This window comes from Eubalaena glacialis, chromosome 8 (genome assembly GCF_028564815.1).
Source record: "Eubalaena glacialis isolate mEubGla1 chromosome 8, mEubGla1.1.hap2.+ XY, whole genome shotgun sequence".
Lineage (NCBI taxonomy): Eukaryota > Metazoa > Chordata > Mammalia > Artiodactyla > Balaenidae > Eubalaena > Eubalaena glacialis.
This window is the reverse complement of record NC_083723.1, coordinates 79,507,436-79,523,538: the sequence shown is the minus strand read 5'-3', so window position 1 is coordinate 79,523,538 and position 16,103 is coordinate 79,507,436. Positions and strand designations below refer to the sequence as shown.

The following is a 16,103-nucleotide window of genomic DNA, read 5'->3' as shown; positions in this document are numbered from 1 at the left end:
CAAGGCCAAAAGCCGACGTTATGTCACTTCCGTCCACGGCCCAGCCCCTTCCGCCGCCGCCGCCGCCGCCGCCGCCGCCGAGCTGCGTCAGTCTGGGCCAATCGCTGAAACGCGAAGTTGGTCGCACGGTCCTTTAACCACCCTACCTCCTGTCGCCCTGCCATTGGACCCGAGCAGATCCGAACCGGCCTTTTCCCTCGGCTCGGCTATTCCTCCTCTTTCTTCCTCTTCGCCGTTTTCGCTCAGAGACCTTGTGGCAACCAAACAGGGTCCGTTTGGATAATGCATTTTTGACTTTTTAATTATTACTTTGAGCGAAAGTTAAGTAACTTACCAGTTAAGTGGAAAGGGTAGCCCTGGGGTGTATGAATTAGTACCATGTCATTGCCTGGATCTTTAAAAATCTAAGCGAATCCATTTATTTTGTGGATCGGAAAGCAGAGAACCATAGAAGCAAAGGAGGATCACGCGGCTGGGGCGGCGACCGCTCACTCCTGGGCTCTTTCCCAAGTCCTGGTCCAGTCCGGTGCTTACTTAACTACGAGGTTTTGTTCTCTGTAAAACCTCGGTGTCTCCTAGGAGATTTTCAGTTCTAATGCTCTATGATTCTATTTCCGCTTGCTCCAGCACTGACCTCGTTCTATGAGTTGTTAACTGCTTTTGTTATCTGTTATTTTGTGTGCATGAATTTAGCCCTGTATTCTCTGTTCAATGATAATTTCTAAAGTCACTTTTTTATACATCTTACCCTCCTAGAGTAGGCATTCAGTTTAAATTCTAACTCCTCGGAAGCAACTGTGTTCTGTTCTAATTCACTATGTTCCTGTGTTGCCATAAAGCCCTGAAAAAATTTGCAACATCACCAATGAAGGAAGAATAATAAATTAGATCAAGTTAAACGTTGAAGCATCTTCTAAATTCAGAACATACAAAATCCTCTTCAATATAATTTACTTCCACATATTTTAAGATTACAATGCCTTTGATAATATAGGTTCTTAATAACTGCTGACTGATTTGTTCCCTATATATTGAAATCTTTGAACTTGGTATTGTTCTGTATATCATATTTGATCATAGATTTCAGAAGACTCTTTACAGATCATTTAGTACCAATCTCCATATTTTACCGATGAAGAAAATGGTGTGATAATATCAGTAATCACTGGTGTTACTGGTAGCAACCTTCTAGTAGTAGTCTGTGTCTCTTAGGAAAAGAAAATACAGGGCTTCCCTGGTGGTACAGTGGTTAAAAATCTGCATGCCAATGCAGGAGCTACGGGTTTGAGCCCTGGTCTGGGTAAGCAATAAAGACCCAACGCAGCCAAAAATTAATTATTTTAAAAAAAATTTTTTTAAAAAAGAAATGTAAACACAGCAGTGAACTTTATAAGCACAGTTTTTCAGAAGTGTCACTCTTTGTATTTTTTAATCACATGACTAATTTGCATGTAATAAATTTCTAATTACCACCAATTTTCAGTTAATGAAATCAGGAGAACAGTATGCTTAATAAAAGCCATAATTGGAAAATATTTTTTGTGCAGGTATTTTTACTTGCTTTTGTTATTTTTAGTAATTTCTTGAATTTTTAGACCTTATTTTCCCCATGAAGGTATTAGTTCAGGAACTTTAACTTGCTTTAATCCCTTTAATAATGATCCCATGAATTTTAGACAGTGTTTCTCCCAGCAAGGTAAATATATATCCCTTAAGTATTTAATTGAATTTTTTTAATTAGCCCATTATATGTACAACAGTGTACTAGGAGTATAAGGGATATGGATCCACAATTCCTTATATGAAAGATCTGGGCCAGATAGGATTTCAGAATTCAGAATTTTTCAGATTTTAGAGAAGTGTACTTATGTTACATAATATCCCACAAGTCTGGGGCAGCACTCCATAATCAAGTTAATATTTTTTTCAGGACAAATTATGAATATGACACCGCTAAGTAGGATAAATAGAGCGTATAATGTTCAGTTCAGAGCAGGTTTTTCAGATCAGGTTTTCCCACTTTGCCCTCATGGGTTCAGGTCAAGTTTTATTGACAACTGAGTTCAGGTCAGGATAAGTTTTGCCACCAAATGTTAAGAAAACATTTGACTTTCAAAGTTTTTTGGATTATGAAATAGTGAATGAGGGATTATAGACCTGATCAAAGAAATTGGAAAGAAACTCCCTCAGCATCCCGTGATATTTCTGGAGCAATCACAGTTTCAAGCAGTTTTGAAGCAGTTGTCCTAACCTAGCACAAACCACCTCACCTGTGTTTTGACTGGGACAATATCTAAAAGACACCCTCTATTAGAAGAACTCATGACAGCAAAGGCAGGAAAATAAATAAATCCATGAAAAATGTGGGTGACAAAAGTATAAAATATAGTATAAAAATAAAGTATAAAATAAGATATTCAGAGATGGGAGAACTCATTATAGGCTTGTGTGAACAATACACTTCTCTTGGTGGAGGTAGGCCTAGACTGTTAAGTAGGGTTTTGATGACGACATGGAAGAAGACTTCAAGTCAGGATATAAGAGCCTGGGCAAAGGAGTCATGTAGGGAGAGGATTGTTAACAAACAATAATAATTCCCATAGATATTTAAGGTTGTCTCCACTCCTCACAGCAAAACCCTGTAAGGTTTTATCCTCGTTTTGCAGGGGAATGTGGGTTCAGAAAAGTTAAATAACTTGCCCATAATCCCAAAAAGGGCAAACCAGACTTGAACTCAAATTTATCACTCCCAAAGTTCCTGCATTTTCCACCAAGCCATGCTGCTTCTTGATAAGTGCTTTTTGGTCATTTACTATGTGCTCTGGGTTATACTAGGTTTATACTAGGTACTCTGGGGAAAACAAAGAATAAACCACAGTTTCTTCCCTAAAGCTGCTTTAAATCTAGTTGAGATATTACAAGATGGGACAGTGAAGTGTTAGATTTTGTAGGAAATGGACTCTGAGAAGTAAAGTGGAAAGAAGGATTGATACAGAATTATTATTATTATTTGCTAAAGAAACTGGACTCTAAGCTTTGAAAGAGTAACAGGATCTGAAAAGGTATAGAAAGGGCTTATGTAGAGAGAATAATTAAAAGGGCACAAATGGGACAATTAGGTGATACAACATGGGTTGAAAATCAGAAAAAAATAAGTTCACATAGGCACGTTATAGAAGTATCATTACAGGTTTTGAAAGCATATAAAATGAGTTGTCCTCATCTTTTGAAACAGTGGCTTTCTTTAGAGTTTGTATTAAAGGTTCCTATTGCTAGAAATAATTCTTTCCTTAAAAAATAATAGATATGTAAACATTTGTTTAAAAAAGAGTGCTTTTAAAGACAAGATTTGAATAATGGTATGTTTTGGATAAACAGAGAAAGAGAAGATTCAGAACACTCTAAAGTAGGGTGGTTTATTTCCTCTTACCCTATGTTAGAAGATAGTTGATGTACTCTTTGCTCCTTATAGCTTGCCTACCATTACTCTCCCAAATGTTTGAATAAAGCTTTGCTCCTTTGAGTTGCATGCCAACCAGTTAAACCCCCTTTTCCCTTCTTGTTGCTGTCATCTGTTGATCTCCAGGTCACTCTTCCTCATTCATTGAAGACTATTACCAAGTGCATAGTCTTCCTCTCCATTCCAAGCCCCTCAGAGTCTACCTGGATGAGATTAAAATTAAAAGGCTAACATCCTGGCCTTTTAATTTCTTGAATCCCTCATCTCCAATAATCTCCTCCACTCTAGTCCATATATTTCCATGTTCATACCTTGGACCTTAGCATCACCCATAATTGTCTCACCTTCAAAATCAAGTATCCTGCTCTGGTGACAACCTCTTGTTCCTCTAACTTGCTTATACAAATATGGCCACTGTAACTATTTTTCAAACTCATCAGGATCTCTAATCCATTAAGCTTTCCCTTTTAATACTTCCCTCATTATCCAACTCAGAGTCTATGGACTATCATTTTATTAACATTATTTCGAATACCCCAAACTCCCTTGATTTTTCATCTTGCAGATTAAGTACAATTTCCCATAACAAACACGTCTACAGACTCTGGTCATCATATGCTTTATCACTAAAGGTTTTGTCTGGGAATACTAAGCAAAAACTTTGAAGTTAAAATCGAGTGTTTGGGGAAGTTTTCTACACTATTGAAGCTGAATCTGGCCTCTGTACCCCGACACCGAATTGAATCTCAGAGACAGAGGTTTGGGGGAAGTAGAAAAGAATAGCTTTATTGCTTTGCCACGCAAAGGGGGCCACAGCTGGCTAATGCCCTCAAAACTGTGTCCCACCTTGGAGAGGGTAGTGAGAAGTTTTATAGTAATGGTTCAAAGAGGGCATGATCAGTTTGTGGACATTCTCCTGATTGGTTGGTGGTGAGCTAAGTGGGAGTCAGCATCATCAACCCTCTGATTTCAACTGGTCTGGGGTCTACATGCTTGTGGGCAGCACACCATCGTTAACTGTTAACCTCTCCCACCTGGTGGGGTTTTCCCGTCTCTGCAAAACAGCTCAAAGATGTTGTGTGTATCCCTTGATGAGGAACCAGGACCTTGTCCCAAGGCTGCACTATTGTTTCTCTTGACTGTTTCTCCCTTGTCTCGCATCCCCTCCCTCCCTCCCTCCCCTGATGAACAACTGCCTGAATCTGCCCGTTGGAACTCTGGGAAAGTCATGGAGGCTGAATGAAGCCTATTCCCTGTAATCAAAGAAATGGGGGACACAGAAAGGCTTTTGTGCCCAGGAGCCCCACAGGGCCCTGCTCGGTATCACTATCAAAGAGAGAAACTATAAAATTTATGATATTAAGAAACAGAGCCTGCAGTGGTTTATACTTTAGGAAGACCTTTGCCCCACCTGGCTCCTAACTATTCTTTGTTCCTTGTGCAATGAGGTCACTGGTACGTAAATATTCTCTAACCTTTCTTCCTTATCTTACTGAGAAGAGGAATAGCCAGCACAGTACTTTGCATTCTTAAAGTACTTATGTCAACAAGGTCCATTCCTCTGCGTTTCTCATCACATACCTTTATTTGTTGAGTCACTTGCATAACAATGATACTTAAAATTAATAAAAGTTATTTTAAGAAAATGTTACTAAAATAATCTTCTAAAGTTTTAATTTTAATAAGCTTTGAATCAAAGTTTTAGGCTGAAATGTGTTTTTATTTCCATAGGTCCTGTCCCCTCCCACCTTCTCAGGAAGTCTACATTATCTCTCTTATAGTCAAGCCCTCTATCTCCACTGGGTCTTTCCCATTGTCTTTTCCACATGCTCAAGGCTCTATCATTTATTTTGTTTTTAATTCCCCAGCTTCATGTTGCCCTCCAGCTACTACTGCCTTTTTGTCTTCACCTTCACAACCAAACTTCTCACTAAAAAGAATTGTTTATATTTCACTCCATCATTTCCCACCCTTCCCCTACCCCACTTATTCTGGATGCTGCCCCCATCACACCAAAAGTAGCTGCATTAATATCATACTGTGCATATTGTGCTCTAGACAGGCAAATCCATCTTAATATTCATGCACATCCCACCAATGTTAACCTGGTATCTGGTCACATCCCATGATTTGGCTACATCTCAAGAGATCCATGAAAAGGAATTTGAATTTTGCCCGTGATTGGAGAGTTCAGCTGTTTACCTGATTGATACCCAGCCTGCTTCATACGACATTAAAACATTTTTGAGGGGCCTAGAAATTGGAGGGGGGGGATGGAATTTGGAGATTATTGTTGTGTAAATTATCAATGCATTGCCTCTCAGTTCTAAATTCACCCTTTTTACCTGCTCTGTGAACATGCACTAAGTCCTTTCAATATTTTTCCGTTGCCAGCTGGAATGATTTAAGCTTTGTCAGTAGGAAGTGCTAGAGGGACATGAGGAAAGGATTCTGGGACTTCCCTGGCAGTCCAGTGGTTAAGACTCCGTGCTCCCAATGCAGGGGGCACGGGTTCAATCCCTGGTCAGGGAACTAAGATCCCACATGCTGCGTGGCACAGCCAAAAAAAGAAGAAAAGAGGAGAGGATTCTGCTTCCTCATTCCTATGTACCCACTCAACAGACTCTTGCAGAGCATACGACCTCGGTGTCCTGCTTCTGCATCCCACTCAGCTTTCCCAGTGTCCAGCTCCTGCGGTGCAGGGGTTTTTTTCTGTTGCTGATTCCTGCAGTTCATGGAAGCTGGCAGCAGCCAGCACCCAGCGTTCCCCTCTGGGCAATTTAGTGGTGGAGTGCCTGCAGTGAAATACTTCTTCATGAATAACTTTCCCCAGACCCTAGAGGGCAGATTTCCGACAAGTTCCAAAAGCCAGATTTCCAGGAAGATGCAAAATGCAGATTTTCAGCAAGTTCCACGTATATGTCCAGAAGGTAAATTTCAAGGTAAATTTTTGGCAAGTTCCAGAGGGTTTCACCACCTCAGCAACACAGGGACTTCTCTGTAAGATTGTCTGTGGGACTTCCTCATTCAGTGACCCATAGCCATGCCCTCTCCAAGGTCTGGATTTCAGCCCTGAAGGTGCTCTTATTGGGCATGTATCTCAGTCATGGGGGTAGTGTCTGCTCCTTATATCTGCTATCCTTAGTCTTTACGGTTCTTTTCACCCCTTACTAGCTTAGTTACTCCAATCCCCTGTTATAGATAATAATTCTTTACAATAAACTTTCTCTATTCAAGTCACTGTGTGGGAGGCATCCCTGGTGACACAGTGGTTAAGAATCCGCCTGCCAATGCAGGGGACGCAGGTTCGGGCCCTGGTCCGGGAAGATCCCACATGCCACGGAGCAAGTAAGCCCGTGTGCCACAACTACTGAGCCTGCACTCTAGAGCCCACGAGCCACAACTACTGAGCCCATGAGCCACAACTACTGAGCCCATGTGCCACAACTGCTGAAGCCAGCGCACCTAGAGCCTGTGCTCTGCAACAAGGGAAGCCACCGCGATGAGAAGCTCACGTACCACGGCGAAGACCCAACACAGCCAAAAATTAATTAATTAATTTTACAAAAAAAACAAAAAAACACAAATCACTGTGTGGTTTCTCTCTACTGATTGGACCCAGACTAATGCAACCATTATAATCTTTCCTTTAGTTTCATCAGCCTAGATTATTTTTCTTTCTCCTTAAGTAATTCCTTGGTGAGTTAATTTAGTTCTGACCAGCTAGAGCTATTGCCATGTATCTCTTTGTTATACTGCAATTTTGGACTGCTACTTGATGTTAATTATGATGCACAGGGGTTAGAATTTCTTCTGTAACATATTAGGTTGTAGAATTCAATGAATGATGATTTTTTAAAAAATTTATTTTATTTATTTATTTTTGACTGTGTTGGGTCTTCGTTGCTGCATGAGGGCTTTCTCTAGTTGTGGTGAGTGGAGGCTACTCTTCGTTGTGGTGCACAGGTTTCTTATTGCAGTGGCTTCTCTTGTTGCAGAGCACGGGCTCTAGGTGCACGGGCTTCAGTAGTTGCAGTACGCAGGCTCAGTAGTTGCGGCACACGGGCTTAGTTGCTCCGTGGCAGGCATGTGGGATCTTCCCAGACCAGGGCTCGAACCCGTCTCCCCTACATTGGCAGGCGGATTCTTAACCACTGCACCACCAGGGAAGTCCAATGAATGATGATTTATTGCCATTTAGCATTGGGTTTCCTAGATAAAAGAAATGACTTTATTCCCAGAAGAGATCATGGCCATGCTGATCCTGCCATGAGAACAAAAGGAAAAAATGAAATTATTATGAAATACTGAATGTTGAGCATCTTTAGAAAGTGATTTATAATATATTTTATTAGTAAATTGTGAAAATTTACTTTTGTGATTGGTTTGTGTGATATAACAAGTTCTAAGAAGCTGATAGTAGACAAAATTCCCCTTCCTAAATCCTTCCTTTTTAATACTTTCCCCACCCTTTCAGGTACCCTTCCCAGCCTCAGTAACCCCCACCCCTCAGGCAACAAACAGTCTAGTCCAAGGAAAACAAAAAAACTGATTGTCAATAAATTAATCTCTGTGACTATGAGGGACTTAATCCAAGTATGAGATTCTCAAAATAAAACTTGTGAGCATGAAGCAATGAGCATGTTATGGTAGGTTTTCTTGCATCCGTGGGGAAGATTTCTTTAGATAAGGGACCCTCCTTGTGCTTTTTTTTTTTTTTTTTTTAATTTATTTTATTTATTTATTTATGGCTGTGTTGGGTCTTCGTTTCTGTGCGAGGGCTTTCTCTAGTTGTGGCAAGCGGGGGCCACTCTTCATCGCGGTGTGCGGGCCTCTCACTATCGCGGCCTCTGTTGTTGCGGAGCACAGGCTCCAGACGCGCAGGCTCAGTAACTGTGGCTCACGGGCCCAACTGCTCTGTGGCATGTGGGATCTTCCCAGACCAGGGCTCGAACCCGTGTCCCCTGCATTGACAGGCAGACTCTCAACCACTGCGCCACCAGGGAAGCCCTCCTTGTGCTTTTAAAATCACAATTGCAGTCATTCCAGGAGAACCTTCTTTTACCCCATATCTTCTTTCAACTATCACCCTATTTTTTTCTTCCCTTCCCAACTTAGCTTCTTTAAAGACCAATCTATATAACAAGATAGTATTTGAGATATTAACCCATTTTTTTCTTGGTATTATCCCTGCTATGCCCTCAAGGGGCCAGAGGAGAGAGATGTTACCTGCCTGTGGAGGAAGGGCTGCCTAACAGAAGCTGTGGCCAAATCCAACCTGATTTGATTTCAGGTTGGGTTTGTTTTTTCAGGCAGGGGCCACAAGTTTATTGGGGGTCTGTACACACACACTGACAGTATCACACAATGACAGCACAGTTACTCAGTACACACAAATGTGGCCTCTAAGGGCATCTGGGGCCTGGAGGCAGTAGGGTGCGGTCTCCTCTCTTGAGACCCAGACCCAGCTGGGTGCCTTCCTCCTGGGCACTTGAGGGAGGGGCTGTCAGAGGTGGTCCCCAGGCATGGACTCCAGGGACTGCAGCCTCAGCCACTGTTTCAGCACCTTCATCTGGCTGGTCTCACAGATCTTGCTAGTCACCAACGTCAAGTCTGTCACCGAATAAACCTTGGATGTAAAAGCAGACAATTCACAAACATTGTCGCAATATTTGTTTAAGATCTCCACAAAGTGGTAGATAGCCGGGTTGTTGTCATGGACATCCACCTAGATCCAGAAGTAGAGACTGGCATAGTTTCAGTAAATGATGTTAAAGTTCCAGAACTCCACAAAGTTGGTGTTTTGGCATCTCCAACAGTGACTCTGGTGGCGTGCACCTCCTCTATCAACTTTGGTTTCTCACTGTCATCAAACTGCATGTACCACTTGACTAGATGTGTCTTGCCCACCAGGTTCTGGATGAGGATGAAGCAGATCATAGAGACCCCATGAAACCAGAGGTCAAAGTTCCCAGGTGATTCAGTCCACAAAGGTCAGCTTTCTGGGGCACAAAGCAATGGCTAAAGGGTGGAGAATAGCTTGGTGGGGCACTTGGAGAATCACCAGCACATTGTGTCAGTGAATGGCATTGCAACCATCCAGGCTCTCTAGCCAGAAACCTGGGAGTTTTTCTCAACTTTTCTCTCTTACTTACTCTGTGATATCCAACCAGTCACTAAATCCTGTACATGTTACTTTCTGAATGTTTCTCACGTTTATACCTTCCTTGCCGTTCCCTACCTGTGTGCCAGCTCAGGTCTCTTCTTACCTTGATAAATGCACACATCTCCATTGAGTCTCTCAGCTTCTAGCTTCAAACCATCCTTTCACATCAAGTTAAAATGAGGGCATCCTGGATTAGGGTGGGCCTTAATCCAACGACTGATGTCCTTATAAGAAGAGGGAAAGTTGGACACAGACACAGACACAACAAGAACACCATGTGCCAGTGGAGGCAGACATGGGAGTGATGTATCTACAAGCCCAAGAATGCCAGGAATTGCTGGCAAACCACTAAAAGTTACAGAAGAGGCAAGGAAGCAGTCTTTTCTAGAGCATTCAGAGAGAGCATGGCCTTGGTAACATCGTGATTTTGGAATTCTAGCCTCCAGAAATATAAGAGAGTAAATGTCTGTTGTTCTAAGTCACTTAGTTTGTAGTGATTTATTACAGCAGCTCTAGGAAACTCAACATTCCGCTTCCCCCAATGGTAATATTTAATTTAACAATATCAAAGCAAGGAAACTGACATTAGCACAATACTGTTTAACTAGACTACAGGCCTCATTCAGATTTCACCCCAGATTATTATTATTATTTTTTTTGGTCGAACCTCGCTGCTTGCGGGATCTTAGTTCCCCAACCAGGGATTGAACCCACGCCCATAGCAGCGAAAGCACAGAATCCTAACCACTGGACCACCAGGGAATTCCCCTGAGATTGATTTTTAATCATAGAGAAGTGTGCATGTGTGCATGCTCACACACACACGTAACACACTTCCATTGCTTTTAAATTCTTCAGTTTTCGGTTTAAAGTTTAACAATTGATAACATATATGACAGACAAAGGATTTTTATATAAGCACACCCTCAAATCAAGAAAAAGATTATCCAATGGAGAAAACAAGGTAAAAGATGTAAATGGGCAATTCATAGAGGGTAAAATATAAAGAGCCAATGAACACACAAAAGGTGCTGAGGTTTACTATGATCAAGGAAATATAAACTAAAATCACAATGAAATATTTTTCACTATTAAATTGTCACAAATGTAGAAAACAGTTAAGAGAGAGAGATACTCATACTCTGTTAGAGAGGTGGGATGTAAATTGGTACAAAAGTTTTTAGAAAGCAATTTGGCAATATCTATAAATTTTAAGATGCTTGTACAATTTGACCCAGCAATTGCACTTCTAGGACTCTTGGAAATACTTATACATATGCACAAAGAAAATGTCTAAGAGGACATTTATTGAAATATTGTTTTAATTAGGGAAAAATCAGACAACCTGAATGTTTATCAATAGGGGAATGATTAGATTAATTGCAATTGCCCTTATTACTCAACCATTAACAGAATGAAGTGGACAATCATATACTGATAAGTGAATGAAGAAAGTAAAAAAACAATGATACCAGAGAGGCTGTGTTTAATGAGCATAGGCACTATCTGTATTCATAATCCTGGCTCCACCACTTACTACGTCTGGGAACTTAGATAGTTTAAATATACTTAACCTTGGAACTTTAGTTTCCTCAAAGGGAAATAATAATGTTAGTCTCTATATCATAGGGTCTTTGGGGTCGCTGTGGGCATTAAATTAGTTAATTCATATAAACATATATTAAAGTGGTATCTGGTACACGGCAATTGTCAGTAAATGTTATTATTGTTTATGTAAAAAAGTCTGTGTATGTTATCAATACTTTAGATAGATGGAGAGATAGATAGATAGATAGACAGTTACATACATACATATTAAATTGTGACTTCCTCTGGGAAGGAGTGTAACTTTCACCTTTAATAACATCGACTTCTATATCAGTTGCAGAAGCAGTTGGCTTTTGTTACTGTTCTTCACCAATCAATATCTGAACCACCTTGCTATTTCTGCAGAATCCCCCACCTAATGAAGCAGGCCAAGCATTCCACTATAGAAACTGAAATGCAAGATTCGTGCTTTCTCAGACTCCCTTGTGGTCAGGGCATGGGCTACCCCAGTCAGATGCTTACAAAATCCATTCTGGCCCAGGAGAGGCAGCAGTTCAATGGCAGCTATATTCTGTCTCCAGAGGAAGACAAGGCAGCCATTGCAGCATCAGTGGCAGAACAAGCTGTGAGGTCGATGGGGACAGAGTGAGGAGTTCACAGGACGTGTGGGGTAGTATGATTTTCAAGCCGTCCCAAAATCTGTGAGCTACCCATTACCTTTTTAATAAAAACCTTTTTCCTAAATTAGCCAGAGTTGGTTTCTTTACTGGAAACTAAGAACGCTGACTGATGAAGTATATTTGTGTGTGTGTGATTTTTTTTTTTTTTTAATAAATTTACTTATTTATTTATTTTTGGCTGTGTTGGGTCTTCGTTGCTGTGCACGGGCTTTCTTTAGTTGCGGCCAGCGGGGGCTACCCTTCGTGGTGCTGCTTGGGCTTCTCACTGCGGTGGCTTCTCTTGTTGCGGAGCATGGGCTCTAGGCGCGTGAGCTTCAGTAGTTGTGGCGCACGGGCTTAGTTGCTCCGCGGCATGTGGGATCTTCCCAGACCAGGGATAGAACCCGTGTCCCCTGCATTGGCAGGTGGATTCTCAACCACTGCGCCACCAGGGAAGCCCGTGTGTGATTTTTTTAATTGAGATATAGTTGATATAAGATTTTATTAATTTCAGGTGTTGGTGGAATATATCTTTGGAATTTAAACCCTCCCAACTTTTTATTATGAACAATTTCAAACATATAGTAAAGTTAAAAGAATACTAAAATGAACACTTGCATATCATTCACCCAGATCCAACAATTAGTAATGTTTTGGTATATTTGCTTTATCTGTGTATGTGTGTGTATATATGTATTTTTTTGCTGAATATTTGAAAGTTAGTTGCAAGCACCTAGGAAAATGAATAATAATCCCATAGTATCCTCATGTATCTGGCCACAGCCAAATTTCCCCAAATGTCCCAAGAATGCCTTTTTCACCTGTTTTTTTTCAAGCCAATGCCCAATACAGTACATTGTATTTGATTATGTCTGTTCAGATTTTTTTAATGTAATTTTAAAAATATAAGGGAATATATCAGCTTTGGTCCTTCTTTTATTGGTTTCTACCTAATGATTGAGAAGATAAATACAGGAACTAACAGTGATTAAGCACTAATCTCAGGTCAAGTTTATGTGACGTACTAGACATAACAGTATAAATAAGACTAGGTTCCTGATCTCAAAGACGCAGGCCCTTTGGGTTTCTCCAAATGCACACAAGTAGCTGGTCTCTGTTTTAATCAGATGAAGGAACAGATAGAGACAGGGGATGTCAGAGTTTATCATTTCCTAGGCTCAGAGCTACATTATGAAATAGGAGAGCTGAGCAGGGCTGGTTGCATTCGTCCAATAATTTATCTTCTGCTACTTTCTGAGTCTTGTACAAACCTCAGCATAGCAATCAAGAGCTGTCACAGCCTGATTCGAATCTAACTTTCCGGCCTCAACTCTCACCACTTCTTCTTACAGAACTCAAGCTGGACCCACAATTTCTAGAATACGTTTCATGTTTTCCCATTTGTACATTTAACTGAAATGCTTTCTCTCCCATGTCTATCTTCAAATTCCCACCTATAATGCAAGGCCCAAAGTATATGCCGCACAGTCAGTGAAAATATTTTAGAGTCTACTAACTAGAAGAAAGTTTTTCTTCCGTGCTTTTGCTTGTATATCACTTATTTTGCTTATCAAGTTTTGTTTTATATTGTTGTATTGTGCTTTTCTCCCTACTCAGTAAACTCACTGAAGGCAAGAACTTTCATTATTTTAGTTCTTTTCCATGCTACCTGTCACAAAGTAATCAAGTTTTGTGGATTTGATTAAAATTAATCATGTATCTTTGAGAGTGATTCTATTAAAACACCAGGCATTAAAAGGAATTCTAGTGAAAATAAGATGCAAATCATTGATTTTATATATCTGGGCTTCCTCACATCAAACATCACGTCCTGGGGGAAGCCTTCTGAGATCCTTTCTAAATAAGGTATATTTACCCTATTATAATCTTTAAGCACCATATACCTTTTCTTTATCCACATTTTGTAAGTTTTTTTGTGTGATATTGAAATCTTTCTCCATCACTAAGTAGAAAGTTCTGTGAGGTAAAGGATCCTCTTTAATCATTATCACAGCAAAGTGCCTGGCATTTTATAAATATTTGTTGAATGAATGAACGGACAGATATTGTATTATCATGATGCCTAAAAATCAAAAGTTTATAAAGGACAATACTAATAACAATGTAAGAAATAGTCCCAGGAAAGTGACCAGATCCTTAAGCAACAAAATAACACCTGTATATCATGTTCTATGCAATGTGCCATTTTTGGATGACCATAATTTTTTTAAATTACATGCGAATTAATTTACTAGAAAATCAGTTTGCTATTTTTATAAACCTGTTGCTACTTATTCTAAGAATAGTGGGCAGTTTAAAAATACATTTTTCATATATATGTACGTGTATATTATATATGTGGTGTATATATCTATGTATATATTATGCATACACACACAGCCTTCTTTAATTGGTTTATTAAAAACTATTTTTTAAATAGATCTTTATTGGAGTATAATTGCTTCACAATACTGTGTTAGTTTCTGTTGCACACCAAAGTGAATCAGCCATATGCATACACATGTCCCCATATCCCCTGCATCTTGAGCCTCCCTCCCATCCTCCCTATCCCACCCTCTAGGTCATTGCAAAGCACTGAGCTGATCTCTCTGTGCTATGCTGCTGCTTCCCACTAAAAAGCTATTTTTAATTTTGTAAGAAAATTGCCTTGTAGCCTAGATCAATGATTGACACTGTGTCTTGTCTGAAGAAAGTAAGGTAAAGATTTAGCAATTACCTGGTTCATGTGATAAAGACACTTTCATTGACAATATAAACCAAAAAATAAATGTATCTAAATGACCAGCTTATTTACATTGATCATATCTTCTGGGTGATTTATAAATCTTCATCTTCATTATGAAGAAAGTAAGCCTAGTTATAGATTTTTCTTGTCTAAAACTTATCATTAAAAATAACGAAGAAATTTCCTTTTCAGAGCACTTTTAATACTCTCCACAAGAGTCTGACACCGTAGACTACAGTACAAGTATTGTCTTTGTCACACAGCTAAGGTCACATGTTGTTAACATTCCTTATCAAGGGAAAAGTCTTAATGTGTGTTTTTGATTTTCATTTCTGACACTTAATTAGAATTAATGAAGTTACCCCATTTATAGATTGCAAGAGCTGCCAGGACTCCTGAAACTGCTATAAAGAGTGATGAAATCAGTGACTTTTCTCACATGAGGCAAGTGTTATCAGACACATTAATTCCACATATGTAGTTGAGAGTTTGTGTGCCTCCCTGTATGAGGAGAAGAGCCCAAGTGAATCTAAGGCATGATCTTTGGCAGCTTTATACAACACGATGGGCATGAAGAAAAATGTTTATAAAAGAACACATTTGAATCCCTGGTACCTCTCGGTGGGATCACCACATCGTCAAACAGTAAAGGAATGTTTAGATACAAATAAATTACTCTTTCCCTGAATGAAGTCTCCTCTCTGGTGCATAATTACTAGATGTGTACTTGGGAGTTCCAAGTTTGAGTGTTTCATTTCTCACTTATGGGATTCAGCTCACCTCTTGGCACCAATGATGCAGTAAACAACAGCTTCCAGATGCCCGAAGTATACTCCTGACAGCAGCCAGCAGATGTCTGTGCGGATGACAGACATAGTGCCTTCACACACAGCTCCATCCTGGGCTGGCTGGCTTGATTTACGCACTTATTTGATAGCTGATACATATAAAAGAAGTCACGTAGTTTTATATCTAAGATTTGAGGCATTTTAATAAGCAGCCATGAACACACCACACCACTTAAGAACTAAACATTATTGGGGTTTTTTTGCATCTACTTATATGTTCTTCTCCTACCTCTTTCCTCTGCCTCTTTTTCAGTGGTAGCCACAATCTTCAATTTTTGTGTTTATTTTTCCAATGCTTAAAAAGTAGTTGTGGCACATATGTATATATCTTTAAACTTTGTACTGTTTCATTTTCCTTGTTTTGTGCTTTATTAAAATATCATATTGAATTAGTCTTCTGCCACTTCATTTGTTTTTTTTTTAACCCAAAGCTATGTTTCTAAGATTTATCTGTGTTGTTGCTTGATGATAGCAAAACTTATGAATTCACTCTAGCGTCCTTGGATGTTTGGGTTGCTTAGTGGGTTTTTATTTTTTATTTTAATTTTTTTGCCATTATGAACAATGCTGCTGCAAATGTGTCACCTGGTGAACAGTTACAAGTTCTCTACGAATAATGTCTAGGAGTGCAGGGGTGGAGGTCGGAATTGCTGAGTCTCAGAGTATGAGCAAGTTC

General features: G+C 39.8%; 1 protein-coding gene across 1 annotated transcript; it reads right to left on the bottom strand.

Moving 5' to 3' along the window:
• Positions 1 to 8,966: 8,966 nt before the first annotated feature.
• On the bottom strand, positions 8,967 to 9,400 carry LOC133096620 (AP-2 complex subunit sigma-like). Its single transcript, XM_061198245.1, has 2 exons — positions 9,256 to 9,400; positions 8,967 to 9,154 (listed from the first exon to the last, which is right to left on the bottom strand). The coding sequence occupies exons 1-2, from the start codon at positions 9,398 to 9,400 to the stop codon at positions 8,967 to 8,969; spliced, it is 333 nt and encodes a 110-aa protein (XP_061054228.1).
• Between the last annotated feature and the right edge of the window lie 6,703 nt (positions 9,401 to 16,103).